At 36.5% G+C, this 27,725-nt stretch overlaps 1 protein-coding gene across 5 annotated transcripts in view; it reads left to right on the forward strand.

Moving 5' to 3' along the window:
- The window catches only part of LOC127380456 (cadherin-12), a 545,741-nt gene that overhangs the window by 411,136 nt on the left and 106,880 nt on the right, over window positions 1-27,725 (forward strand). For all 5 annotated transcript variants that reach the window (XM_051609381.1, XM_051609385.1, XM_051609384.1 and 2 more), the window contains one exon: window positions 13,184-13,478. In XM_051609381.1, coding sequence (XP_051465341.1) covers window positions 13,184-13,478 — 295 coding nt within the window. The remainder of the gene's footprint in view (window positions 1-13,183; window positions 13,479-27,725) is intronic.

Below are 27,725 nucleotides of genomic sequence, written 5' to 3' on the forward strand. Positions count from 1 at the left end.
GAAAGAAATTTTACCCAAGTGTGTGAATTGAGAAAAGAAAATGTTTACTCTCACTTTGCACAACAGAACCCAGCTGTTCTAGTTTGTTTCCTGCTTCTTCCCTCTTGCAAGGTCTCTCTAGTAATAACCATGCTGCCCTCTGCGTTAAATGGCTCTATGCTCTTCACTTTCTTCTCCATCCCCAATAACAAGAGCAGAGGTGGCTGTTTTTTCATAGCATGGAATCACGGAATTGTCAGAGTTGGAAGGGACCTCTAGAAATCATCTAGTCCAACTCCCCTGCTAAAGCAGGATTGCCTACAGCACGTTACTCAGGGCTGCATCCAGGTGGGTCTTGAATATCACCAGAGCAGGAGTCTCCACTATCTCCCTGGGCAGCCTGTGTCAGTGTCATAGTAAAGAAGTTTTTCCTCATATTTGAATGGAACTTCCACTGCTCCAGCTTGTGCCCAGTGCCCCCCTTGTCCTCATCACTAGGGTCTACTGAAAAGAGTCTGGCTCCATCCTCCTTGCACCCACCCTATACTTGTAGGCATTAATAAGGTCTCCCCTCAGCCTTCTCTTCTCCAAGCTAAAGAGTCCCAGCTCTCTCTGCCTTTCCTCATAAGGCAGATGCTCCATTCCCCCGGTCATCTTTGTTGCCCTCTGATGAACTCTCTCTAGTAGTTCCCTTTCTCTCTTGAGCTGGGGAGCCCAGAACTGGATGCAGTATTCCAGATGTGACCTCACCAGGATGGAGTGGAGGGGGAGAATGACCTCTTATCTGTATTTTACCAATTTAGTTGCTTTATTTATTGCATTCTCTAATTCATTAAGATTTAATATAATGTATTTATATACATTCTATTGAAATGACTGGTACCATTCCTGAAGACCCTACTTGTATTTGATTGAGTAAACAGTTGTAGATAATCTACAAGCAGCTGAATATGAGCGAGCAGTGTGCCCGGGTGGCCAAGAAGGTCAATGGCATCCTGGCTTGTATTAGAAATAGTACTGCAAGCAGGTCTAGGGAAGTGATCCTCCCCCTGTACTCCACATTGGTGAGGCCCCACCTCAAGTACTGGGTTCAATTTTAGGCAACTCAATACAAGAAAGACATCAAGGTGCTGGAGCAGGTGCAGAGAAGAGCAACTGGGCTAGTGAAAGGCCTAGAGAATAAGTCTCATGAAGAGCAGCTGAGGGAACTGGGTCTGTATAGCCTGAAGGAAAGGAGGTTGAGGGGAGACCTTATTGCTCGCTACAACTACCTGAAAAGGACATTACAGAGAGGTAGGTGCTGGCCTCTTCTCACAAGTAGTCATAGGAAAAGAGCAAATGGCCTACAGCTACTTCAGGGGAGGTTTAGGCTGGAAATTAGAATTTATTTATTTTTTTCTCTGAAAGGATTGTCAGGCATTGGAACAGGCTGCCCAGAGAGGTGGTTGAGTCACCACCCCTAGATATGTTTAAAAGTCGTGTAGATGTGGTGCTTGGGGATATGGTTTAGGGGTAAACATGGTAGAGTAGGATTAAAGGTTGGATTTGATGATCTTAAAGATATTTTCTAACCCAAATGATTATACGATTCTATTATATGACCCTTTCACTATTATTTCTAAAACTCTGAAATAGGAAATAAATTTAATATCCCTGCCAGCTATGTCAGCATTTTTTCCTGTTTTGAAGGGATATTGAAAGTAATACAACCTTTTTTTCAACAAGGTATCCTCCCTCTGCCTGTATGCCCTGGCTTCCACCTCTGATTCTAGTTGTCATTCTGAATATGAAATGGTGTCATGTTGCAGTATGGTCGTCATGATGCAGGAGGTGATGCACAAGCAGGCTTGCAAGGCGTACTCTCCTTAAGCACTTTCATTCCTCTTCCTTCAAAGTGACCACATTAACTCAGCCACCTCAAAAACATACTTCTGATCTTTTTTCTGTAGTAGCTCTTCATTAGTCTCGTTTTTATTTGTTGAATCTACTTACATTGAGGGAACAAAATTTCCTAAGTTTCTACTCTACTATTACACAATTACTGCTTGTATTTTACAAATTTCTTGTTGGTCCTTGACATAAAGAATGTGTGTTGATCAGACCAGTCCAACCCCCCTGCCAGAGCAGGGTCACCTAGAGTACATCACACAGGAAGGCGTCCAGGCGGGTTTTGAATGTCTCCAGTGAAGGAGACTCCACAACCTCCCTGGGCAGCCTGTTCCAGTGCTCTGTCACTCTCACAGTAAAAAAAATTTTTCTGATATTCACCTTAAACCTCCTATGCTCCAATTTGTATCCATTACTCCTTGTCCTATCACTGGTCATCACTGAAAAAAGCTTAACTCCATCTTCTTGACACTCACCCTTTACGTATTTGTAAACATTGATGAGGTCACCCCTCAGTCTCCTTTTCTCCAAACTAAAGAGACCCAGCTCTCTCAGCCTTTCCTCATAAGGGAGACGTTCCACTCCCTTAATCATCTTTGTGGCTCTATGCTGGACTCTTTCAAGCAGTTCTCTGTCCTTCCTGAACTGAGGGGCCCAGAACTGGACACAATACTCCAGATGCGGCCTCACCAATGCAGAATAGAGGGGGAGGAGAACCTCTCTTGACCCACTAACCATTTCTAATGCACCCCAGGATGCCATTGGCCTTCTTAGCCACAAGGGCACACTGCTGGCTCATGGTTATCCTCCTGTCTACCAGGACCCCCAGGTCCCTTTCACCTACACTGCTCTCCAGCAGGTCAGCCCCCAACCTGTACTGGTACATGGTGTTTTTCTTCCCCAAATGCAAAACTCTACACTTGCCCTTGTTGAACTTCATCAGGTTTTTCCCCGCCCAAGTCTCCAGCCTGTCTAGGTCTCTCTGAATGGCAGCACAGCCTTCTGGTGTGTCAGCCACTCCTCCCAGCTTGGTGTCATCAGCAAACTTGCTGAGGGTACATTCTGTACCCTCATCCAGGTCATTGATGAAGATGTTGAACAACACCAGTCCCAGTACCGACCCCTGAGGGACTCCACTAGTCACAGGCCTCCAACTAGATTCTGCCCCATTGACTACAACTCTCTGAGTTTTTCCTTTCAACCAGTTCTTGATCCACCTCACTGCCTGATCATCAAACCCATACTTGATCAACTTATCTACAAGGATGCTGTGGGAGACGGTGTCAAATGCTTTACTGACATCAAGATAAACTGATTGATTCGTAACTGCTGGATCGTTTTGTGTTTTTTTGTGTTGTCATCACTTGTTTACCTGAGTTTTTTGGGCCAACTTAAGACAAGTTAAAAATTCAGAAGATACTCAGTTTTCCTCATAAAATTCTGTACCTATAAATGCCTTAAAATTATCCTTCTAATATATGTATTAAAATTAATATTTTTACCCTCTGTGAATTTTTTCTTACTTAGAAAAGAGAAACGGTCAGGTACTTTATAATATTATGTCTTGTCACAGTGATAGACAGGTTGAGGCAGAATATTTGTGCTCTATCATTCCCTACCTGTTCTTGTGTGTTAATATCAAACAAAAAGAGACACCTTAATTGACAGTGCTTTACTGCAAGTATGATTTACAGAACCAGTCTTTTGCATTGATTGTAACATTAAATTTAAATACATGAGGAAGAGAGTTTTAGTATTCATTTGCAATACAGTCAGTGAAGAAAAATATTTGAAATAATTAAAAACATATATTAAGGCAAAGATCAAAGAGGAGAAAGCTTAATCAGCACCAACAGACTTTAATAGCTCAGACTGGAAATGAAGACCATAATGATATAAATAAAAAATGAAACAGGAGAAGATTTATTTGCTATTAAAAGTTCCAATCAATGTCAAATTAACCATAAGCTTTTACAGTTCATTTAGAATCTTTGACCTCTCCAAATGCAATGGACTTAAAACGGATACTTTTCCAACATACGTTTCCAACTATGTGTTTACCAGAAAAGGAGAAGACCCGACAGCTCCAGTTCTTTTTTTATGTTCTAACTGCAGGAACCTTTATTTTGCTTTGTTTTGGTTTGGTTTTTTGTGGGTTGGTTTGTTTGTTTGTTGTTGTGTGCTTTTTTTCTTTTTTTTGTGTGTTTTTTTGTTTGTTTTGGTTCGTGTTTGTTGTTTTGGTTTGGTTTTGGTTTGGTTTGTTGTTTGTTGTTTTTTTTTTGGGAGGGTTGCTTTTCTATTTTTGAGTTATGACAGAGCTCCCATGAGAAGTGCTTAAAAGTTGTGTATTTATAAGTGATTTCTAAAAATTATTATCATCAGCTTCGAGACATACACACAGAGAAGATTTCAGCATAGGTAGATCACTGGGTAATGCAACAGATAGAGTCTATATGGTGATCTGTATCCTTTCATGTCTTTGCATGTCACAGAATTTTGGCTTCCTGAAGCACGGTAAGCGTAGTTTAGGGAGTCTTATGGAGGTTATGCTTCTAGGAACTATACCAAGCCTTTGACTTTCTGAATAAGCTATCTAGATAGTTTGCAGAGCTGAGTTAGGGAGCAAGATTTAGGCAAGAGATTCGCTTTGTGTGTGGTCAGGTGCACCATTTCTAAGACTCTGGAAGTCAGCTAACCCATAATCAGAGTTATCTGTGTTAGGGATTGATTAACAGTAGGAAATAACTGGCTTAATGATTACTATTCCTTTAGATACTTACGACTACATGGTTGGAGATACATGTCTTCTCCTAGTTGGAGTTGTGGTATGGAGAGGTATGCTGCTCCACATCTACTGTCCCTCATACAGGTTGCTGCCTCCTCAGAAAAGCAACTTCAGCAGGAAGTTTGAGTTTTCCATTATTAATTTAAGAAGATCCAGGTTTACAAAGGCAAATGATTCAGCTACTTTAACTATGTGGGGCAGTATGATATAAAGAAGCTCAAGGGAACTCAATTAGCTCCAGACATTTGGGATGGATAAGTGAATGCCACCAAGGGATAGAGTGCAAAGATGCTCAGAGCCATGGTCTCTTTCAGCAGTGGATGTCATTCCATAGCCCCTGTTTGCCATGGCGACTGTCATCAGGCAGCTCTCTTTTTGTCTGTCACTTCAGAAGCACAATGGCATACAATACACTGCTCTATGACATATTCAGAGCTAATCCTACAGCCTACACAAAGGTATTCCCACTGGCAGTAGTAGAGCAATTCCTGTGAGATGATAAAAAGGCTGTGCAACCAAGCGGCTGTAGCTAGAGCTTCCACGGGAACTTAAATCTCAAGAAAAAAAATGTCCATAGGGTCATGACCCATTATTATATAAGATGAAAAATCTAATTTATTTATTGTGTTGGATTTGGTACTGATGCTAAAGGTATTTTCCATGTAAATCCCAAGTAGTTAACATATAAGAAAAATAAACCATTATTTTTTTGCCATATAGCTCAACGCATGTATAGAGAATGATTCTACAGGAAAAGAATCCTATTCTTATACTCTTGAAATAAAATATATTTTGTCACTTTGCATCACAAGCATAAACACCTCATTTTAGCCCCAAAATATCCGACTTTCCCAATGGCTTAATTTCAGTGACATTTTTGCAATATAAACTTCCTGCTTATTCTCAACTTTTTGACCACTGATTATCTGGTAATCTTCAGAAAGACTATCTTAATAAACATGCTTAGGCAGTCATTAGGAAAAAAAAAATAAAAAAATACAGCAGTGCTATTGGGTGTTTTGCAGAGCACACACAGTTAAATAGCAAGAATATAGAATTTCATTGTAATGTCTTCATTTAGTTTTCAGAATTAAAAAAAAAAAAAAAAGGTATTGCCTTGAAAAGGAACACAAGTATCTGCTGCTGAAAGCTGTGATTAATTTTCTGCAGATCCCTCTTTATGGCAATTTCCCTTTCCTCATTTCTCAGTTTCAGGCAGCTGCATTATGCTCCTCCTTAGCCACTAGGGCTCCAGCCAGACACTGATAGAGGGAGCACCAGTGCTTTCACAGGTGTAAAACCAGCCCTACTGGTGCCAACTGAAATGCCTTCATTTGTAACAGGTGAAGTCTTGCACAGACTCCTTTGAACAAGGAGGTAGTATATCGTAGATTTCCACTACATAATAGTGAAAAGAAGAGGCCACAACTATGTCTGAGGATACATGGCACAACCTCACTTTTCCCATGTGATGTGTTAAGGTCTTTGGATATGAGGGTTTCAGATTCCATTCTCTACTGTGTTCTGTTAAATAGCTTGAAAAATTTTGTAATTATAAAAATTTAATGAGATGGTGAAATAATTTTCCACTTAGCTGTCATCAGTAGCTGCACACTGCATTGTAGCTGATATTACCTCAGCAGGATGTATAAAATTGCATTGGAGGAAGAAGAAATTGGAAATTAATAAGTTGCATGAAGTTTTTTCTTCGGTTGTTGTCTACTGGCCAATACTGGAATTTTTTTTTTTTTTTTTTTGTAAACTGTGATTATGTTGTTACTTTTGTGTTAATACCTAGCGGCCTGAGGAGATTCATAGTCCCATCATCTGTTAACCATTCTGCAGAATAGCTCTCTCAAATGGAATTCAAAATAACTGTGGACTTAAACCTATCAACATATATACACAGAGCACATTGTAACATGCAGTACATGAGTTCAGTAAGAAAAATTTAACAAATAAATTATTTCCAATAGTGATTCTTAAATTAAAGTTTACGAGAGAGGACCAGGAAACCATGTTTCTTTATTTATCAACTCCAGCTGAAGTGGTGAAGTAAGATCATTGTCAGAAATATATGCAACTTGTAACTTACATACACAATTACCTGTAAAATCAAATTATAATGAAATATTATTGACAAATTTTCATTATTTCAATATTTTACTAGTGCAATTTTTTTTCATTTAGTAGTATTTTTTTCTGTTCATGGACAATTGCACTTCATGAAAGAAAAAAATATTTATTTTGAAATGTGCTTTTTCAAGTGTTAGTATTGAATTTCTCATAATGCAACAAAAATATTCTTGTAGAGCAAAATTAGAAAAATAATAATCCATGGTCCCTCAAGTCAGTGATGGTGATAGGGATAAGGATTAATTTGAACTGACCACATCAGATACTGTTTTTATTCCTTACTAATTACTTATTTGCCATCATATTACTAACTAGCAGCCACACTCATTACTGGAGAAGTCTGGTCTGACTTAGTATGCTTAAAATAAATCCTCATGACAGAAGGAGATAATGTTTTGTGTTTTTTTTAATTGGATAATTCATGTTTTAATTTAAATAAAACTCAGCTTTGTTTGCCAAACAGGAATAATTAGAAAAAGAGTAGAAAACTTTTCTATTGAATTCCTCTTGAAAAATAAAGTATTCTCATCTAATTTGGACAGTGTACAAAAGATATATTAAGATGCAGAACTGTGTTGTCTATTACCATTTTAATAAAAATTAGAGAGAAAAATGCCTATTCTTGGAAGCAGATATTTTACTAAATGTAGGAGAAGAAGCCATAGTGATACATCCATAAGAAAACTAGTCATGGTGATACAACTTACTAGTATATACTTAATATATTATCATATATATAAAAAATATATTTTTATATATGTATATACATCCTTTAATTTAAATTTTTAAGTATGTTTAAAATTTCATAGCACTAAGAAGGTCTAGTTATGGGTTAGGTATCTGTTGTAAAAGCCTTGTACTAGTACTAGGACACGCCTTCCTATTGCAAATAATGCTCACTCTTTAAAGGAAAAAAAAACATTTTTTCCATATGACCTTTAAAAAACTTTTTTTTTTCATCCTTCCAGCCTAAATGGTTCTATGATTTTAGTTGCTACTTCTTTCCATATGACTATTTTACAGATTTTTGTTAATCTGACCTGTTATGTAGTAGTGTCCTAACTCTTCCCAGCACAAGCATTAGTCTGCAGTCTTGCCTTATTAATGCATGTTAGCTGAGTATTCAGAAGATGTACTAGGTAATCCAAATTTTTATGATGAAGAAGCATTTGCACAGAGTGTGTTGTGAGCAGATCTTGCCTTTTCCCTAAATGTCCTCCAGACTGGGTGTGTGTGTGAGAGAGATGGAGAGGGAAGAAATAAAAAATATTTGGAGTTGGTAACAGCAATTGTATTGCTGTTTTTATTACTCAGTTTCCTGAATTAAAGTCTCTCACACCACCACCCTCCTTTTATCTTGAGAAAATTGTCAACTTTTATGTATTTTTAGAGAGAAGAAAAATATGTTTGTATAAGAGCAGTGCATTAGAATCTAATTTTGAGTTTTTAAAGGAAATATGCAATCTGTGTAGACCATAGGGTTCTTACCAATAGAAAATGTGTGTAGAGGTAGTATTTTTTAAAAAGATAATGTTCCAAACAGAAAGTCATCTTAGATGGTTAGTATCAAATGTTTCTCTTATTTACACCCGCCTCTCTTGTAGTGGGCATCCCTGTTCCAACACACAGACCTTTTTAGTTGTGAATTGCCAGAATATATCTGCTTGTATCTATGTTTTCCATACAACAATGAGCTTTTAACCTATTTCTGCTTTTCACAACTTAGGATATCATTCCATGTTTGCAGTCTTAGGTAATACTGGAATTAACTGGCTATTTTGACTTCTCAAGCAGTTTTCATTGTGCATCCTACCCAAGAAAGGGCAGGGGTGGGAAGTACAGGGGTGGCTACAGAGCAATTGGGGGTACTTTGAAGTAGAGAGAGGCAAAGGAAATAATGGAATAAGGTCCTAAAATATATTGCTTAAATATTAATGATGTAAAGATACAGATATAGTATGGATAACCAGTACTGTTTTACATACAGTGAAGGGTTAATATCTTGGATCATTTAGCAGTGTTTTCAGTCCAGATAGCACTTCAATGTAGCATTTAAATTGATCTACTAGCAATAAATAAATTGAACAGTGGCTTTTTTTTCAGCCTGTGAAATTGACAGTGGAATAGGACCTAGAATCTTAAAGTATATCCCAGGATGAATAATTTAAGGATATTAAACATTCCTTGACACTTGCAACTTTTATACTTCTTTCTCTACCTTTTTTCCTTTATTGTCTATGGATGGGAAATTGAGAAAGGGAACCAGTAAATTAATACAACAATGTTTCAATGTCATTACTGCTGTGAAGTTAAGATCACAGTAATCCTAGTGAACACTGTAGCTCTTGTTCTTGCATGTTCTGTGAGGGTAAAGCGATTACTGCATTTTATGGCTAGACTATCTTGCAATTTGTTAAGCTTCTTTTGTTTCTGATTTCTTTACCTATGTCTGCCAATTTACAAATCTGGCTTGCAGTCAGATGCTTAGGTTACTGGGGAGCAAACTATCACTAAGAAACAATTACTTCTGATCCATACTACTACCATGTTGAACTCAACTGGGAGTATACAGCAGTTCTGGAAATACATTAACTAATGCATTTCATATGTAATATCAAAATATTTGTGCAGGTGTATGAACCCTCAAAGTGACATGGAGTTAATATCACTGAGTTATTGAAGCAGTAAGCTCTTAATTCATTGCTAAATAAAAATGATACAAATGCCTGTTAGGAATTGGATGTAGCTGCCTGGAGAACTGAATGAATAATTCTTCCTAGGTGTGCTTGTTGTTACCAAATATTTCATCCTCTCTGAAGCAGATTAGCTTTCAGCTAGTTATATGCTGAATCAGACTGGTAGATCACATGGATTTACTCAATCAGGTATCTTGTATTGGATATGATTGAACAATGCTCTCATAGTTTCTGCATAGATTTACGCAATGTATTTCACAATAGCCTCCATCTTGTTATTAATACTTATTTTTTTTACCAGTCATTTACTTTGCCATGTGTCTTATTGTTTGCACACATTAGCAAGAATTATGGGATGATGTATCTTAATTTGCCATCACAGAAAAATATTCATTATTTTCTGCACTAACAGAGTTTGCTGCAAGAAATCATTGATTTTACACTTGGGGCAGATTTGGCCGAAGATCTGACACTAAACTCTGTGCTACTTAGGTAGTGAGAAAAAGCAGTGCAGATTTGAGCCGAAGTAGAAATTAATCCCTTGCATTTCCAAACCTTTGTGACATTTTTAATATATAAGATATGCAGAGAAAACAAAACAGTAAGAAAAAAAATCAATGTGAAAGCAATAATCTTTACCACCTTGTTGCAGTAAATTCAAGTAATTCTGAAATGTAAACACATTGATGAGGGACTTAGGTAAAAATTGAGTACTTGTTCACCTGTACTCTACTTTTGCTAAAATAGCAGAAGAACAAGAATTGGAAAATAAGTACAAGCAAGTAGGAGAAATGGGATACAAAACCAAAACTACTACTGGATACAGTGCCAGAAAAGCTGTTCTCTCACAAATCTTTTCTATGTTTTTCTGCACCAAAAAAAAGGAAAAAAGAAGAGAAAAAAAAAAGTATTTTCTTCCATTGCAATATACTTTGTAACATATAAATCAGAGACACACTAGCAGGCACTTATTCTTTAAACTAAACTGCTTTCTGTAAAAATTTAGACATTGAAAGTCATTATTATTTTGTAGCATTTTGCAAGTCCAACAGGCCATAGTTCCTCTCTCTCTTTGTCCTTGCATCTGAATCTCAGTATTCTGTGCCCTTTATTATTGGAGAATTTAGTTCATTTTAAATACATCAATCAGCTCTTCCCCTACAGTAATTAGACACTTTGTGATGTTGAATTGGTCCACAAATAGCACAGCTCAATGTGTGTTACAAATAAGCATCCATTTGCCCGTTGTCCAGCAATGACATTTAAGAAGACTACGTTGAAATCAGATTAGCGTGATTTGATGAATAAATACAGTGTGACAGATTCCAGCTAAAGCAAAGCAATACAACTCTGCTTAAATAAATGGAATTATTTCAATGTTATAGTAGCTGAATGATATTTGTGAAGAACAGTAAACACATCTATAACTGTAGAATTGCTAATGGTGCCAGTTAGAAAGCTTGTTTGCTCCAATACATTTGAAAAAAAAGCTATGCTTGTGCTTGTCTTTGTATGTCACTCTTCCTTTCTCATAGGACCTTTTGTTTTGCTTTTTTCTTGTTATATTTTTTCAACTTTTTCCCCAGCTTGGGGAAACAACTATAATTATTTCTCTTTGGTGTAATCCAAGCACTCAAATAACACATGCAATGCAGCAGTGCAATTTGTTACTAGTTGAACATAATTTCAGCTGTCAATCAGAAAGACACTCAGCCATCTCATCTTTAATGCCAAATCTGATGACTGGAGATGGAAGTAGAGATTATATTCATGGCACACTTCCCCGTTTACAAATCCCTGCTTTGAAACCACATTCCTTTGCTCTGTGATATTCTTCCAAGAGTATGAAACAAGACAGACTTCACAATAAAGCCTAGATATACTTTATTTAATACAGGGACACAAGTAAGAAAATGGTGTGTTTCCCTCTAGAAAGTTCTAACATTTGTTCTTTGAGCTGTCTCATAATTTTTTATTTTTTTTTTTCTCCAGTCCATGTGTGTCTTTAAGCCTCTGTAGGATAATGGAAGGAAAATACTAAGTTTTAACTGAGCAAGGTATAGTGGAACAACAGGAAACTTGTGAGCCACTTAAATTAAAATGATGAGGAAGAAATAAACATTCATTACCTCAGACTCAGTTGTCTTTTCATTTTGCAAGCAAGAAAATATTTAGCACCCTAGGAGGAAAAGAATTAACTTCTTTTGAATCTTTCCACAGTGAAGGAGTGCTCAAGAAGCAAAATGCTTTACTTCAGACTGGAGAGGTAATTTTAGATCACATGCAGGGGGTAGTTAGATGAAAGATCAAAATCTAGTATATTCACTGAGCAGGAATAATGGGATAAAAAAGCGGACAAAGAAGAGATTATGTTCTTGTTCGCTCTGTCCCACAAACCATGACCTCTTCCACATTCACAAGGACCTATTTTCAATTTCAAGGCAATAGCTATAAATGTTAATAATTGCCTTTACCTCTTTCTCTGTAGCTTAGCTTTTTGCCCCATTACCAAAACCATTTAGTTTCTCAGTCATTCATTTTCTACATAATCTCCTTTCATGTCCCATGCTTCCTCTATTGTATTTCACCTTGGGTAGTACATCATGTAAATAAAGCCTACATTCATAATTGCTTTGGTATACTGCATAAGGGGATTTACTCTTGAAAATTCTCTTCCAACCTGTATCCATTACAGTAGATCTCTTTAGTCTTCCTTAGATGGGACAAACAGGTGAATGTTTTAAAAGCGATTTTCAGCATCAGTGATGTAACCTTGAGTATGTATTCAAAACACTTAGATGTATTTAAAGGATGAGTGTGAAACAAATGAAGGCATGTGAGAAAGAAGTTCATCACACTGTATTTTGATTTCAAAATTTCTTGCATTTGAACTAACGTTTATGGCCACACTATAGTAGTATAAACACTGATCAAATGGACAAAAATGTTCAAGAACTTAAGTTTATTTTTTTTTTTTTTTTTTTTTCAAATTAGAGATTTAGCATACTAACAGCCTGGAAAATGTGAATATTGGTATTTAAGGCAGAAAGAATTAAGGCAGAAATTACTGAATACTGTATTCTTCCAATGAGCAAAATGACTGCTAGTTTCAAACTGTCTGCACTATGACTCTCAGAAAGGAGGCAATCAATCAATCACGTATTTATTTAAAAGAGGTAGTATTTTTAGTTCTGTTGAGTGTTTACTGTAATTGAGAGGTGTACATTGTCTTTTTTAAACCAGGTTTGAGTTTCAGTTTAAGGGTCAGTCAAGCTTTTGTGTGTGAAATGAAAATTAACATCTCTTCTACTTCTCTGAAAGCCACATGCCTGTGAAAGCTTTTGACACTCACTCATGCCATCTCACAATCGTGGTTTTCCATCCTTGGTCTTAAATTTCAGTTTGTAACAAATCTGAAGACCTCCTTCAATGCAGTTTTAATAGTGAACAGTATTCATGGGAGAAAGCAAGCAGAATTTTTAAATGCTCTGTGCTGAGTACTAGACAGCAATAAAAATATTAGATAACATGTTACTTGCATTTTTTCCATGCATTTAAAGGCAGTTAAGGACCTATGAAACTCGTTCCTCAGTTGCCTTTTATTACATAATAAAAATAAAATAAAATAAAATAAAATAAATGCTTTCCAGCCTAGAAAAAGCCATTAATGTTGTGTTCTTTTTATTTTTTCTTTCTCCAGCTTCATTCGGACTTGGACAAGGGAGTGGGCACTGTTAAATACACCCTTTCAGGAGATGGTGCTGGCACCGTTTTTACCATTGATGAGACCACAGGAGACATTCATGCCATAAGGAGCCTAGATCGAGAAGAAAAACCTTTCTACACACTCCGAGCTCAGGCTGTGGATGTTGACACCAAGAAACCACTAGAGCCTGAATCAGAGTTCATCATCAAAGTGCAGGACATTAATGACAATGAGCCAAAGTTCCTGGATGGACCTTATGTTGCCAGTGTCCCAGAAATGTCTCCAGTAGGTGAGTAAGAATCTTTAAACACTTGAGAACTAATTGCATATTACTTAATGGTCTCAATGTGCATTTTCTGCTGAGAAAGTAAGGAGAAGGCTGAAATGAAAATATAACCTCTAAAACTTATTATTAGAAATGTGACTCTCTGTGCTTAGAAATAGACAGAGTACCATTTTGTTTTAGCTTTATTTGCTTATTTAGAAACTTGTTCTCCTGCAAAATGAGAGCTTGTGTGTCAAAGTCTCTGAGGACAGGAAGAGAGAAAAAAAGATATTCAAGGCAGGTACACTGAGGTCCAGGGATCTGTGTACACCCAAATCTGTTATTTCACATGATGAAGTGTGTTCTCCTCTCTTCCTAGCTAACACTGCTGCACAGAATTAGTTTGTACAGCATCATCTTGCCATTTACTGTCCCTGTCTGTGGCTGTTAAACTCCTGCAGCACTTGCATGATCCCCTACTTGTGAATTAGGAGACAATTCTTTATCCAAGTCCTGCTACACTGTGAGTGCTAAAAGTAATGATTGCCTTCATGTGGCTCTCAACAATGCAAAAACAGCAGTCAAAAATGATCAGCAAATTTGGCTCAAGGTCTCAAAAACCTAATATTCAAGAAAATATTAAGTGCATTGGATTTTTAAGTTGAAAAAGAGAAGATTGACTGGAAACATGGTAAGGTTTCAAAAAGTTAGCGAATAGAAAAGAGAATAGATTTATCTCCAAAGAAAGGTGAACTGTAGTAAAGATGCTGAAGCACGGAAGGTTTTTTGTTTGAAGAATTTTCTCTACAAAATAGGCATTTGCCAGATAAGACAAAAATCATGTTTGGAGCAGGAGAATACGCTAAATGGGTTCTCTGCCTAATGGATGATTCTGAAGTGGTCCTGAGCAGTGTGTTAGCAACTCAAGCACACTGCTTTTGTTGTGCTGCCAGGTAGCACTTCAGGCTTCCCTACAGGTAGCAGAAGTTAATTCATTCTGGGCTGGGAAGTCTTTAACTTCCCAGTACTAGTTTCAGCTTATTGCCATTTTGTCTCCTAAGCTGTGTTTTCCCAATACTTCACAAGCCAGTACTAGTCACTTAATGCTCCCTGTAGTTGCTAATAGTTTTGGAAACCTTCTGAAATGTGTAGAGGGATCCTCTTGCCCCTTTAGATATGCAGGTCAGCGGGTGATATTTTGAAATACAATCCAGAAGGCCACTAAATATCTACACAAGTTACTATATGGAATTAGTGAGCTAGTATTTTAAATTTTGTGATAAAGGCAGAATGTGATAAAACATGATATGAGTAGACACGTAGAGATAATCATTTTGGTCCCATAGATGTGTAGAGATGAGTTCACTATTGTCACCCACAGAGGTGCATCTACAGATTCACTACATATGTGCGCTCTTGTTGTCGCCCCTATAGAGACGTCCAGTAATATTATTTACAGTTCTAATGTTTATAAATGGAAAACATTTGTTATATTTTCACATCTGTTTCTGTGGCAAGTTCAGAATAAAGTTTTCCCACCAGTGAATGTATGGTTAGTTGTTAAATTGTTTTTAAGACTTGATCAGAAAGAAATGAGAAAAATAATAATGAATAATGCTATTTACACAGTGAAATGCAGTGCTTGTATTCATTCTGTCTCTCTGTTGCTCTCCATTCACCTTCCTTTCTTATTTTCATAAATATGTATGTGCAGTAGCAGACAAAATGCTAATGATGGTTGTATTTAATGGGAAACTCTCTTCAGGGTGTGCCATGCATTGTGGCTTTTACATTGACTGGGAGTTGCATGACTAAATGATTCATGCGTACAGCATTTTAAAATAAATGCTTTTCAATCTATTCTCCTTTGGAAACAGAGGCCATGACAAAAATGCATCCTCTTGAACTTCACTTTGTTCAGTCTCATTCACTACCTTCAGAAGATTTATCCATAACAGTTCTTATTTTCCTCTACAAGAAAAATACAGGATGGATGAAAATTGATCAAGAACAATGAAGCAAGGCAGCTAATAAAATCCTCATGACTTAACAACCAGTGTATAGTATATATATTCCATTTGTACAGTGCAATAAAGTGTATTGTATGAAACACCCTTGAGGTACCACAATCTGCAGCCGTAAGAGAGGATTGAGTGGGGCTGGGAACTCTTAGGCAGAAAAGTTTGCTTCAGAGCCCTTGCACACATCCTAGAAATTTTTATGGCTGCACTGTTCTCAGTTTTGTAACATATCTGACCTTTGTGCTAATTGCTGTCACTGAAGATTTGATGGCTGAAATGCTTTAGCATTTATCCCTGGACTCAGTGTTCCAGTCACAGACCTATAATAAAATTGCAAGTCAATGAAAAAGTTGGACCTCTGTGATTTTTTAATAGAACAGGTACAAAAAATGGAAATTCACAGGACCTCAATATCTGGTTTTCTGCACACAGATACGATTTAGGCGTATCTGTCATACCCAAATTTTTCATGGTAGATTTTCTAGAACTTTGGTGTGTTATTTTCCATGCATGTTTTAGGTGGAAATTTGTTTTTTCCCTTCAAATCTACTTTGAGGTTCTATAAAAACTTACACTGTTTCTGTATACTGGGATTTTTTTCGTTTTCTCTCTTATCAATACCACTTATTTTAAAATATTATGGTAATTCATACTGTGAGATTTTTGGGATTGCCATTTTGGTGGTGCATTCTTTACTGGAGCCAAATTCCTTCTATGCCTTTTACAAAGAAAAAAATATTAGCAGGGAGTTTACTGTATTATAAAACTCCAATGTAAGCCCACTGCAAACTAGGAAACTTACCTGGTTTAGTCTAAAAGTTTGAATGGCCATCTAGCCTTGTTCCTTCCATACACGCACTGTAATCTGCTCATGTATGATGGAGAGGACAGCCAATCACAAATATAAATATATTCTCCTGAAAAGCCCTTTAGTTACTGACTGATGTAACACAAAGGGTACTGTATTTCTGGTAGTTTCTAAGTGTGCATAGTTTCTATTGTGGGTGGATATTGATACCTCCAAATCTGACAGTGTGTTGCTCACATAGTAAATGGGGTAAAGAATACTTTCTGGTGAAGAATGTATGTTGGAAAGGACAATGATTTAAAATTCCCTTCAGAGAGACTATGGAGATGGAGTCAGATTACAATCCAGAACTAATATTTTAAGAACAGAGATTGTTATGCTGTTATTTTATGGCTAAGAAGAGACTTATAAAAGCTTAAGGGCTGGACTACTAATATGTATTTATTTATTTTTCCTGATACTGAATTGGTTTCATCGATACCTTTTTCTGAAAAAATTGTCTTGATTTAATAAGGGTTCTAAATTTTTTGACAAAGCAGAAATGGAAATTTATGTATGAGGAAGGAAAAGGGAGCTGTAATTTCCAAGTTTGTAAATTAGCATTAGCAAAATATGTTGTCCTTAAGTAAAATTTAATCAACTGTGTTGCTTCTGGCAGCTTGTGTTGCATTACAGCTTATGTAAGCATGCAAATATATTGTGAGTTTAAACCAAGGTTATACCCTTATCAAAGCTATATTCTAGGTGACTTAGAGTAAGGACATACCAGTGTTAAACACACATTAAGGGAAAAGATCTTATTATGTATTTTTATATATTTATACATAAAAATATCCACAGAAATATGTCTGCATTTCTCATGCATTTCTTTCACTGGCTATGCTGAGTGTAATTGATCATATGAATTACATGTGACAAATTTGCAACTTCTGTCACAGCCTACTGCATGTTTTCTAAGCTGTTTCCATTATTCCTCTATGCTTATACATGGACCGGCTAGGACTGCACTAAACCTATCAATTCCATAATATATAGATTCCATATGTTCTTTCCTAGGCAACTTCATTTAATACATTTCCACTAGATTAACTCTTCATTGCTTAGGGGGGCAATTGTTCACAGTAAATAGCTGTCTTACTGATTAAGCTTGAATATTCTGTTTGAAGCTGCCCCAATTGGAACACTACACTGTAACACTAAAATAGTCAATTATACTATAAAGTCTGTATCAGATTATTTTTACTGGCTATCCTCCGTGGTGCAAGGCAACTAATTGAAGAGTGTTATGGATTTGCTTTTCACAGTATTGGCATCCTAAAAATAGCCTGGCAGTTTTCCTTCTGAAGTGAATATTTAGTTGACCTATTATATTTAAACATTGGCTTACACTTAAATATTTATAAAGGCTCATATATATACATTCACAAATGGAACATGTGTTTAATATATCTGTCTATGTAGTTTCATGTGAAAATATTACAATTTGTGGAAAAGCAGCCTGATGAACTGGTGGGTAGGAACCTGCATTCTCAGTATCGTGTGCCTGAGTTTAGCCTGAAGTTTACACTGATAAAAGGCTGGGAAAGGAAGGACTGTAAAGCATTGGAGCAAATACTGAGGGATACTTCCCTTGATAGAGATTCCTGGCTTCTGGCAATATATTTTTAAGGACTTCCAAAAACGTATCCAGGCTTTTGCAGAAGATATCACTTTGGGAATCTGTAAAGGCCAGAGATATTTTTGAAGGGTATTACACAAACTTATGGAGAGAGAACTGGCAATATAATCTGTCTGCCCCTGTCTGCAGCACCTCCATCTCCATTTTGGTTTCCATGCTTTTTTATGGTGTTATCAAGTCCTTAGAGACAATAATGGGAATTGGATGTCATAATCAAGACACAAATATTTTTAATATTCTTGTTTATTCTCTCATTTATGCTTTTTTCCCTCATCTAGTATTTCCCATCAATCATTTTCCCTTTTTTGACCACTGTTCATCATTAAGATGAAAACTTTGGAGGTTTTTCCACAGTGATCCCTAGATCAAGAGCTAACAGGTGACCAAGGTACAGCCCACTTCTGTGAAAGTACCTATAAGGTATTTATTCCTATGCCTCTTACTTTGTATTTCACAGTTTGAAATCCCCTGTCCTCAGTTACCTGTTACATTAGGATTCCCCTGTAATGCTTTGCAGTCAAGCTTTAGTTTTGTCAAGCTGTCACCTGCGTATATATTCTCTTTCACTGCCAACTTAGGAGTTCAGATCCAAGGGAAATGCAAGTGGCAATCTACCTCTAATATAAAGACTTGCAATTTATTCCTACCATTTGGTTTCTATTTTTATTTAGATGTTATCTTAGAAAAGGCTATTCCCTCTTTTTTCTTTAAGAGCTTTTGCTTAGGAACCTGACTTTTGGAAATCAGATACTGTTTATCTATGCAAGTAATCTAGAGCTATATACTCACTGATTCACCGAGTAGTTTTAACATGTCCTCTGATTTGGTACTTTATTGCAGAGTGTACCAATTCATCTATCTCCTGGGTCACACCTAGTGCCCTAGGTCATATAGGCCACTTTTTAGAAAAATTAATGTCCCATCACTGCCTTTCAGTTCTAAATCTTGAAGCTGTATCAGATGGTAACTTACCCTACACAGATTACTATTGCACTGATTATCACACTAAATTTTATAGCCACTGTGGAGAAAGGTGAGTTTTAAGGAAGAAGTAAAAGGAAAAAGAGGTTGTGGTTGCTTAGCCTTTGTCAAAGAGTTTTTTCCCCAGGTGTAAGCAGCATTGTACAAAAAAAAAGAAACAAAACAAAACAGAAGTGGAAAAAAAACCAACACAGAGATATTGAGAGAAAATTACAAGTAGGCAGTAAATGCTCTTGAAACAAGTGTTTCTTGACATGATGATACAACAGTAGGCAACCTAGGCAGCTTCAACTACTGTGAAAAACCTTAGAGACAAAACCCTTTTAGATCAAAAGGAAGAAAACAATGCAGAGAATCAAAGGTTGCTTGATGAAAGGATTGTGGCTATTGTCATACTCAGCGTGAGTTTCACTTCACACACTGGTTGTTGGAAACTGTCAGCAAAACAAGATTGGGCAAATATTGTTAGCTGGGAGAACCTATGTAAAATGAAAGCTCTGACAGACAGAACCCCATAAACATGGACACAGCAAAATGTCTGAGAAGCTTTTACTGTTAAAAAGGTGAGGCGCTGTAGAGTGTTTTCTGATAGCAGGTTTCACAGTCCCAAAATGTCAATGGCAGTGCTGAATTCATGAAAAGCAGTTGAGTCTTGCTTCATGTATATACAGGCCTACTTTATTGTCTTTAACTGGAAGAGGGTGAACTTGAACACCCATGTCATGGCAGATAAAGCCATTATGTTCCTATCCACACACTGACTTTACTCCAGTGCAGTAACATAAAATAAATAACATTTTATATTTCATCACACCTAAGTCTTTTGCTGCAGACCCCCCTGTTAGATTAACTATCCCATACTTTCATTATTAAAATTAAGCTATTTGGTTTTACTCTAAATGTATGTTGGTAATTTTCATGGTGCTGAGTATCATTCTTTTAGTATATAAGGAGAAGCTTTGTAATTATTGGTACTGTCTTGTGGTTTGCATAATCATCTTAGGTTCCAGATGTATCGCATAGGAGTTGCTGGGGTTATGTGAGAGTTATTTTGTTAATGATATTATTGCTGAGGGAAAGGTACTGGCATGTTTTTTTAGTGCAGTATTGAGAGAGTAGGAGTTGTTTTGACACAAGCACATAGCATCTCTAAACATCAAACATGTTGTATTGATTGTTGCTGTAGTAGTCACTGATCAGCTGTAGATGTTAAAAATTAAGAATAAGTTGCTTTTTCCTTACCACAAAATGAACATTAAATATCTTTTCAGTGAGAGTTGTTCCTTTGGGCACCAAGTGGTTTTAAACATTAAACATATTTTAAAAGTATTACTGTTCTCAGCCACTGAGTGACTGTAAACGTTTTATAAAATGTGCTTTTCAAGCTACTGCCTGCATGGCAATGAATATAATTTTTGTTTAAAGTTGCTTTCCAGCCATTGAGCTATTTTTAGCTTATAAGCTCAGTTCTATTTATAATTTTTCACAGAAGAAACAAGTGCAAGGTTTCACTGGCACGAGGTAGCTCTTCATTTATGACAAGTAATCATGTCCTAGCTATCATCTCATAAAGACACTGTAGGCAATGAGAACAGGCCAAGATTAAAATTGATTGATATTTATGTTTTGTATGGACAGTGTGTGCACATCTAGTATTCTTAATCCCCATTTATATATGTATAACTGCAGTAAACTAGAGCAATAAAAGCAGATATGAGTGTTACTTTGTACTAAGATAACTGGTCTAAGAAATCAGTCACTGATGGATTGTGTGAATCAATCAACAGCCCTAGCAAAGGACAAAACAGAAAGCAAAACAGTCTCAAGATTACTAAGCAAATGGGAGTCACTAAACCAAATATGATTAAGGGCTTTAATTTTGTGTGCAGAAATAACTCCATGTGGCAAATTAGATGTAATCCTAGGAAGGCCTGGAGTGATAAGAAATGTGTTTGTGAGAATCTAGCTTAACAAGAGCCAAGATAAAAAAATCACAAGCACAAATAAATAAATAAATTGTGGGTCCCAGATATTCTGTTAAGGACAAATTATTCTCTGTGTTGAGAATCCCATAGGCTTAAAGTCTACAGCAAAGGCACTGCAGATAAAAATAATACCTTGGGAAAAAAAAATCTACATAAAACAGAGGTCTAAAAATATCTGCAGAATGAAGAACAGCACATACTAAAGTATCTTTAAATGACATAACGGCCAATTAGTAAGTGTATCTGTCTGTAAGCCTTGGATTTAATGATTCCTTGATGTTTCTCCTTATTTGTAGTAAGGAACAGCATAGATGGGCAGTCCAGCCCAATATCTATCCCATACACCATAGGTTTTTCCTAACTATGGAACAATTAAAGATCTTATGGGTACCTGAGCCTGACATCCCTCCAGCCTTTGACAAACAGGGGTCTCAAAAGAGCTGAACCTTTCCACAAGAGTCATTATTGTTAAGTTTCTGTAGAATTGAAAGATGCAAACATGTAATTCTATCAAAACTGCTTATGAAAAAACTAGATGGCTGCCTGCTGAGTCATCCTCCAGGTTAGCTGGTGTCTGGCAAATTAAACAGGTGGTTCCCAAATTAGTAGAAGAGCATCTTTTATATCAACCTGACAAGCTAAGCACTGGCTGGGAACCTGTAGGCCAGGTGGTCTTCTCAGGAGCTGGGAACCTGGCAGGCTTGACTGTTTCCTAATTTCTATGCTTCACAATTGAGACAAGTTGCCATGCTTCCCAGATAAGCTAGTCAACCTACAAGCTTAACAAGTCACAGCTACATAGGAAGAAGACCAATGGAGATGATATAAACTGTCCTCTTTGCTAAAAACTCAGGACTGCCAGTATTTTTTATTTTATTTTTTTCCTGGAGTGAAATAGTATGAATTGAAAGGCCAAAAGCCTGTCGCAGCAAAGCAATATTCTACTGGTCAGACATCCTTACTTGCCAGTGATGTCTGGGGACATTTTGTTCAGAAACCAGCAATAAAAGTGAGATCATTGAAGGTTAGAGAGAAAATGACTGGAAATAAAGATGAGTGCTGATTTCAGGCAGGTGTGAAAGTAAAGAATGATAGCAGAGAAAGAGGAAAAGCTTTACAAACTCTACAGATTTCATTTTAGGATCTACTGGAGATAAATGCAATACTTCTAATTCTGCTTTGGACTTGATTCAGACTGGCACTCTTAAAGAGACTGCTATTGTTTCTTTTAACAGACTTCAGGACCATACTTTATTTTCATAAGAAGCTTAAGGGATATTCATTCATAAATAAATGACACTCCAGGTATGAGTGAGACTCTATAGAGCAGTTCTGAGGGAGCAGGGAAATAGCATGGTCCTCCAGCAAAGATAACCTGTTGCACTAATCAACACCAGGCATTGATGGAGAGTGTTGCAGATGCCCTCAGAGGTGCAATTTCCTCTAAGCTTTTGCATTTTGGTACACAGTTGTTTACAGCTGATGATCTTCACTGGAAATAATTAATTGACTGCTAGTCCTCCCACTGAGTCTGGCATGATATTTTGGGGTAGATATTTTAGCTGATAAAAGATAATATGAATTCCAATAGTCAATCCAGTAATAACCAGGTCGGGTTATCTGCAGCTGGAGAATATCTCCTCAACCATATAGTTCATTTTCCATATGTGTTTATTGCTGTTAGTACAGCAAGCATCAGTTTTACCATTTGTTCTGATCTAAAGCAGTATCCTAACTCACTTGAAACATAAGATAGTTACATGGCTATGTATTCCATATTGTAGGAATATCACCTTACAAGCCTATCTATCTGCATTTTGTTAGGTCTTGTGACTGTACATTCTCTAAATTGATCACGCCATTCTACAAAGCTCTTCCTTTTGCTATTTTTAACATTTTTTACTTTCAGTCCGGAAGGTAAAGATTAATAAGAAAAGATAATTTAGCTTTGGTATAGTCCTAGCTACTGTATACGACTCTTATCATGCCCTGTCTAGATGTCTCATTTCTAAATTAAACAGATTAAATTTTTAAAGTTCTATATGCAAAAATTTTCAATCATTTTCGCTGCTTGCCTCTAAACCCCCTTTATTTCTGCTGTCCTTTAAGTGTTAGGGCAAAGTTACCAATATTTTCAGCAGTCTTGAAAGAATTCAGGTGAGAAAGATGCCTGAAGGTCAAGTTCAGGTGCTCAAACCTTAAATTTATGGTCTTACAAAAGATAATATAGACACATATGCTCAAATTATCAGCCCCACTTGCTAGCTCTCTGGTTCAGTAGCTCCAAATTCATCCACTTCTTCTTTCTGCTTTCATTCTATATCACCTCATGTCTGAACACAAACCAAACCTTATCATACAGTATTCAGCAGATGTGTGATAGTCCTGGGATTTTTTCATGATTCTTGCATGTGGTTCTGAATGAATCCTCTGTTTCTACATCACCTTCTCTGTGTAACAAATAAAATAAAATTCTAGCCTTTCCTTCTGAAGAAGACCTTCCATAAATGATCTGAAAGGTGCCAAGATGTCAGACTGGCTGCTTGAATCACAAGATGGCAGCAAGGAAGCAGCTCCCTAAATTTGAAAACCCCGGTGAAACTGATAATTGAACTGGCAAGCAGTAAAGAAGGAATCCTTTCTTTGGGCCAATGCACAGCAATAAAAAAATCTCTGAGCTGCTGATTTAAAAGAAAGATACAGGATAAGAACTGCACCAGCACATCCTTCTGATTTGTTGTAGAGCTGAAGTTGTCACAGTTCAGTAATACCTATGCTGCAGCCTGCATGCTTTATATTTTTGCCACCTTTATCAATTTGCTTTGGGTAGCACAAGGGGACAGTAACAATGATGACAGGGTAGGTTTTATGGCAGCATAGTGCAAGAGACTTTCTAAACCACCAGCTACCTTGCAGGGATGTCCTAATGATCTATTTTCAGTGGTACTTTTACCAAGACCCCTTACATTAAAGCCCACAAGAGCCTCCCTGCCCAGCTTACAAATGTGTTTTATGATTTGAGTGCTGACTTGTGGACTCGGTATGCATTGTCTAAGTACTGCTTTCATCAACAGTAAACAGAGGTTTTAGACTTAATAGTGGATCTTGTTTGTGAATGTTTTTTTATCAGCATATTCTCAGGCCAGATTTGCAAAGGTAATGTGGCACTGAAAGAGTGGCACTGAAGGTGTTGGGTTTTTTATTGGGTTTTGGTTGGTTGGGTTTGTTTGTTTGTTTTTGCTTGCTTGTTTGGAGTTTTTTTGTGGTTTTTTTGTTGTTGTGGTGGGTTTTTTTTGGTTGGTTGTTTTTTTCTTGATATCACTAAGTGCAGAGCACCTAAAGGGTTTTGAAAACTCTAGTCAGTCTTCAGACTCCCAAATAGCTTTTAGTAGCTTCAGCTCTACCAACCACCAAGTTACTCAAGCAATGTTGTGCATCCCTAATGTGTAGGCACCTACATTTTGCTAGCATATGTTATAAAAGTGAACCAAAATGTTCTGGGAACTTGGCCAGATAGTCCAAGCAATATCTCTGGAACCCAAACAGATCAGATACAGTTCAAATTCAGTATTATTACAGTAGGTGTTTGGGGGTATGCTATGCAGAGACAGATGTCCACATGATTTATTTATCTAACTGCAAATGAAGTATCTCAGTACCTGCCTGAACCTGGAAAAAAGTAAATTTCTATGAAGTTGTTTCATGAGTGCCTAAAATGTCACCTAAGCCTGTCCCCAATCTGCCTGTGCAGAACCATTTGAACTTTAATCTGCTGAGCAGCTAGATGTCAATTAAGGCCTAAGAACTGTCAGAAATCATAAAGTAGATGTACATAATTCTGTTTCAGAAGAAAGCCAGTGACATTTTCAGAGTTCAGAGTTACATCCTATGCAAAAAGTGGCTGAAAAAGTGGTTACATTATTTTGATTTTTGCAATGAGATGTAAAATGCATACAAGATGCTGCAGATGCAGCTTTAATTATTTCATTTTTTGAAAACATCCTGATGTTTTAACCACCAGTTCAGAAAGCCTTTCTCAGTCTTTCTCTCTTTTCCCTTTTTTAAGCCTGATGAATATTTAATAATCCTATATAAAACAGATCATCTTCCTCCTTCTTCAAGAGAGTGATGGTCTGAGCATTCAATTAAGAGATAGAAGATAAGCATTCAACCACCATATAACAGAAGAGTGACTTAATCTGTATCTCGTGTCTGTGTGTATTATTAAAATCCACTTGATAGCTTTTTTAACAAACCTTCACAGCTGTGTGGCTGTTCACTGTCTTTCTCTCAGAACTAAGTTCTGATGGCTGAAAACTGTTTCTTTGTCATGCTGTAAATACTGTTCTATATCCACCCTCCAACTGCTGTAATACTGAAAGACTGATGCGCTGTTATAATTGAAAAATCTCCTCCTACTGTTAAGTATGACTGTGGGTGTCAAAAGAAGTGTCATTTAGGGTCTGGGGTTTTACCAGGAGCATAATAATAATAATGATAATAATAGTTATTGTTGTTGATATTATTATTATTGTTATTGTTATTATTATTATGTAATTGGCATTTTACAGGAAGAATTACATATTTGTTTCCCGTAGCTTTGCTCTGAGCAACCAGTCAAGAAATAATCAAGTTACAGAAAATCAGCAACATAATATATTCCAGCATTTTGTTTGGTTTGTTGTTTGTTTGTTTGTTTTTTCATTTGAAACAAGGTTGAAAATTGAATAGTTTGAGCAACTATAGGTAGTATTCTAGAGGTGTTATTCAACTGCGAGTTATAAAAAATTCTCCTGTTCGTTTCAGTGATTAAAATATGTCTGATAATGAATTTATAGCCCACATCTTTTTATATTTTAAAAATTTTATTATTTTATTTGGAGTTAGGATAGAATTTTGTTTGGCAGATTTTGCCACTCTTGATCTTTTGGCAAAATCAATACCTTGGATTGTAAATTATTTAGAAATTTCAGAGGGAAGACAAGACACCTTGAATAATTACTATACTCAGATTTTAGACAGATGATGCATGGGCCTGTATTTGGGTGTTAACAGATGTAGATTCATCAAAACAATAACAAAATGTTAAGCTTTTTTATGAGCTAAGCGATAAGTTGCAATATATCTAGGCCATATTTAGGTACATTTAATTTTAGCTTTGATATTTCACAAGTTCAAGATTTTATGTATATCAAGGTCTGCTTATCTCAAAGGTTTTAGAATTTATGAATAAACATAAAAGACATTATGGGGGTGGGGCTGGCACAGAAAGGCAAATTTCTAAATTTCTAGAACAGAATCCTCACTACAAGTGAAGAGTGAAAATGCACTTCAGCCCAGAGAACAGTCACATATGGTCTTTACCATTTGAATGGTATGTTTCTGGGGGTTTTTAATGTGTGTTTTGGTTTGGTTGGTTCGTTTGTTTGTTTGGCTGTGTGTTTTGTTTTTGTTTTTTTGTTTTGCTTTGTTTTGGTTGGTTGGTTGGGTTTTTTTGGCAAGGGTTGCCAACTTAAGCCTTGCTTTTATCTGGTCTCCCGTGTCAAGTGATTTTGATCTTCAAAAGCAAGAGAGATGTAAATCTGGGGAAAACAAATCCCAGAGCTCAGAGTAACTCTAATGAGTAAGTGATTTAAACTCCTATCTAGTAGTAATTGTAGATTTTCTACTTTGATTGTTTCAACAGCATGAAGTGCTATCCTTAACTAAAATCTACTGTATCATAGCTGTGCCATACAAATATTGAAATACCTTATTTATGCAGGTATGTGTAGCACAAGTCTTTAGCATGTTGAACTGGTCATTTTTTTGTCTTCTGTCTTGTTTAAATAACATAAGTCACTGCAATAAAATGGTATATTAAAGAAAACCTCAAATAAGCTACACGAACTTAAAATTAAAATTAAAAAAAATGCCACAGCCTTACTAGAGAAAGAGCACACTGAGGCAGCAGAGACTTATTACTTTAGATTTTGAAAATGACTGAATTTGGCATCAATGTCCAACTTTGCTCTTTTTGTTTGTTTGTTTTAAGCTCAGGTATTTGAATTAAGGAAATAATAGTTTCTCAACATATCACTTTTTAAAAAACCTGATTACAAGTTAAATATTTGGAAAATGTATCTATACAGCCATGCACACCTTGACTGACATCAGGAGAAGGCTATCTTACAGTCACCTGTGTTTGCAAAGTGTTTAACTTACTAAGTGGAGTGATGCCACAGAATTATCAAATAGGAGAAATTATTTTTAACAAAGAATTGATTTAAGTGTTGTAATAAAGATTTATCTGTCCATATTGCAGCGATAGCAGGGGAAGGCAAATTAATGTTTTCTGCTTTTATTTTATAGTTGGAAAAATGAGCACGTAAGGAAAGTTACTGTGTTACAGCTTAGATTTTTCCTCAGAGCTTTCTGGCTACCAATTATACCGCTAAATTTTTGGCCATGGTTAAGGAACAGAAGAATATGATGAAGGAAGACCATGCAATAAGGGAATGAAGCTACTATATATCCTTCAGTCACTCCAATAATAAATCCCAAATAAATCCCTTCTTTTGTGTATAACTATTTAATCTTACTTGCTTCAGGACTTTAAAAAAGGTTCTTCAAATTACCCATATGCCTAAGTGATTTGCTGAATAGTTACATTCTTAAAGTTTTTTCTTGAAGCCAGGATTTCATTCATACTTTAGATTGCTCCAAGGCAGTGTTTACTGATTTGGAAGGGACTTAAAGATCATCAGGTTCCAACCTTCCTTCTGTGAGCAGGGAAACCTCACACTAGACCAGGCTATA

The sequence above is a fragment of the Apus apus genome, chromosome 2, assembly GCF_020740795.1.
Source record: "Apus apus isolate bApuApu2 chromosome 2, bApuApu2.pri.cur, whole genome shotgun sequence".
Taxonomy (NCBI): domain Eukaryota; kingdom Metazoa; phylum Chordata; class Aves; order Apodiformes; family Apodidae; genus Apus; species Apus apus.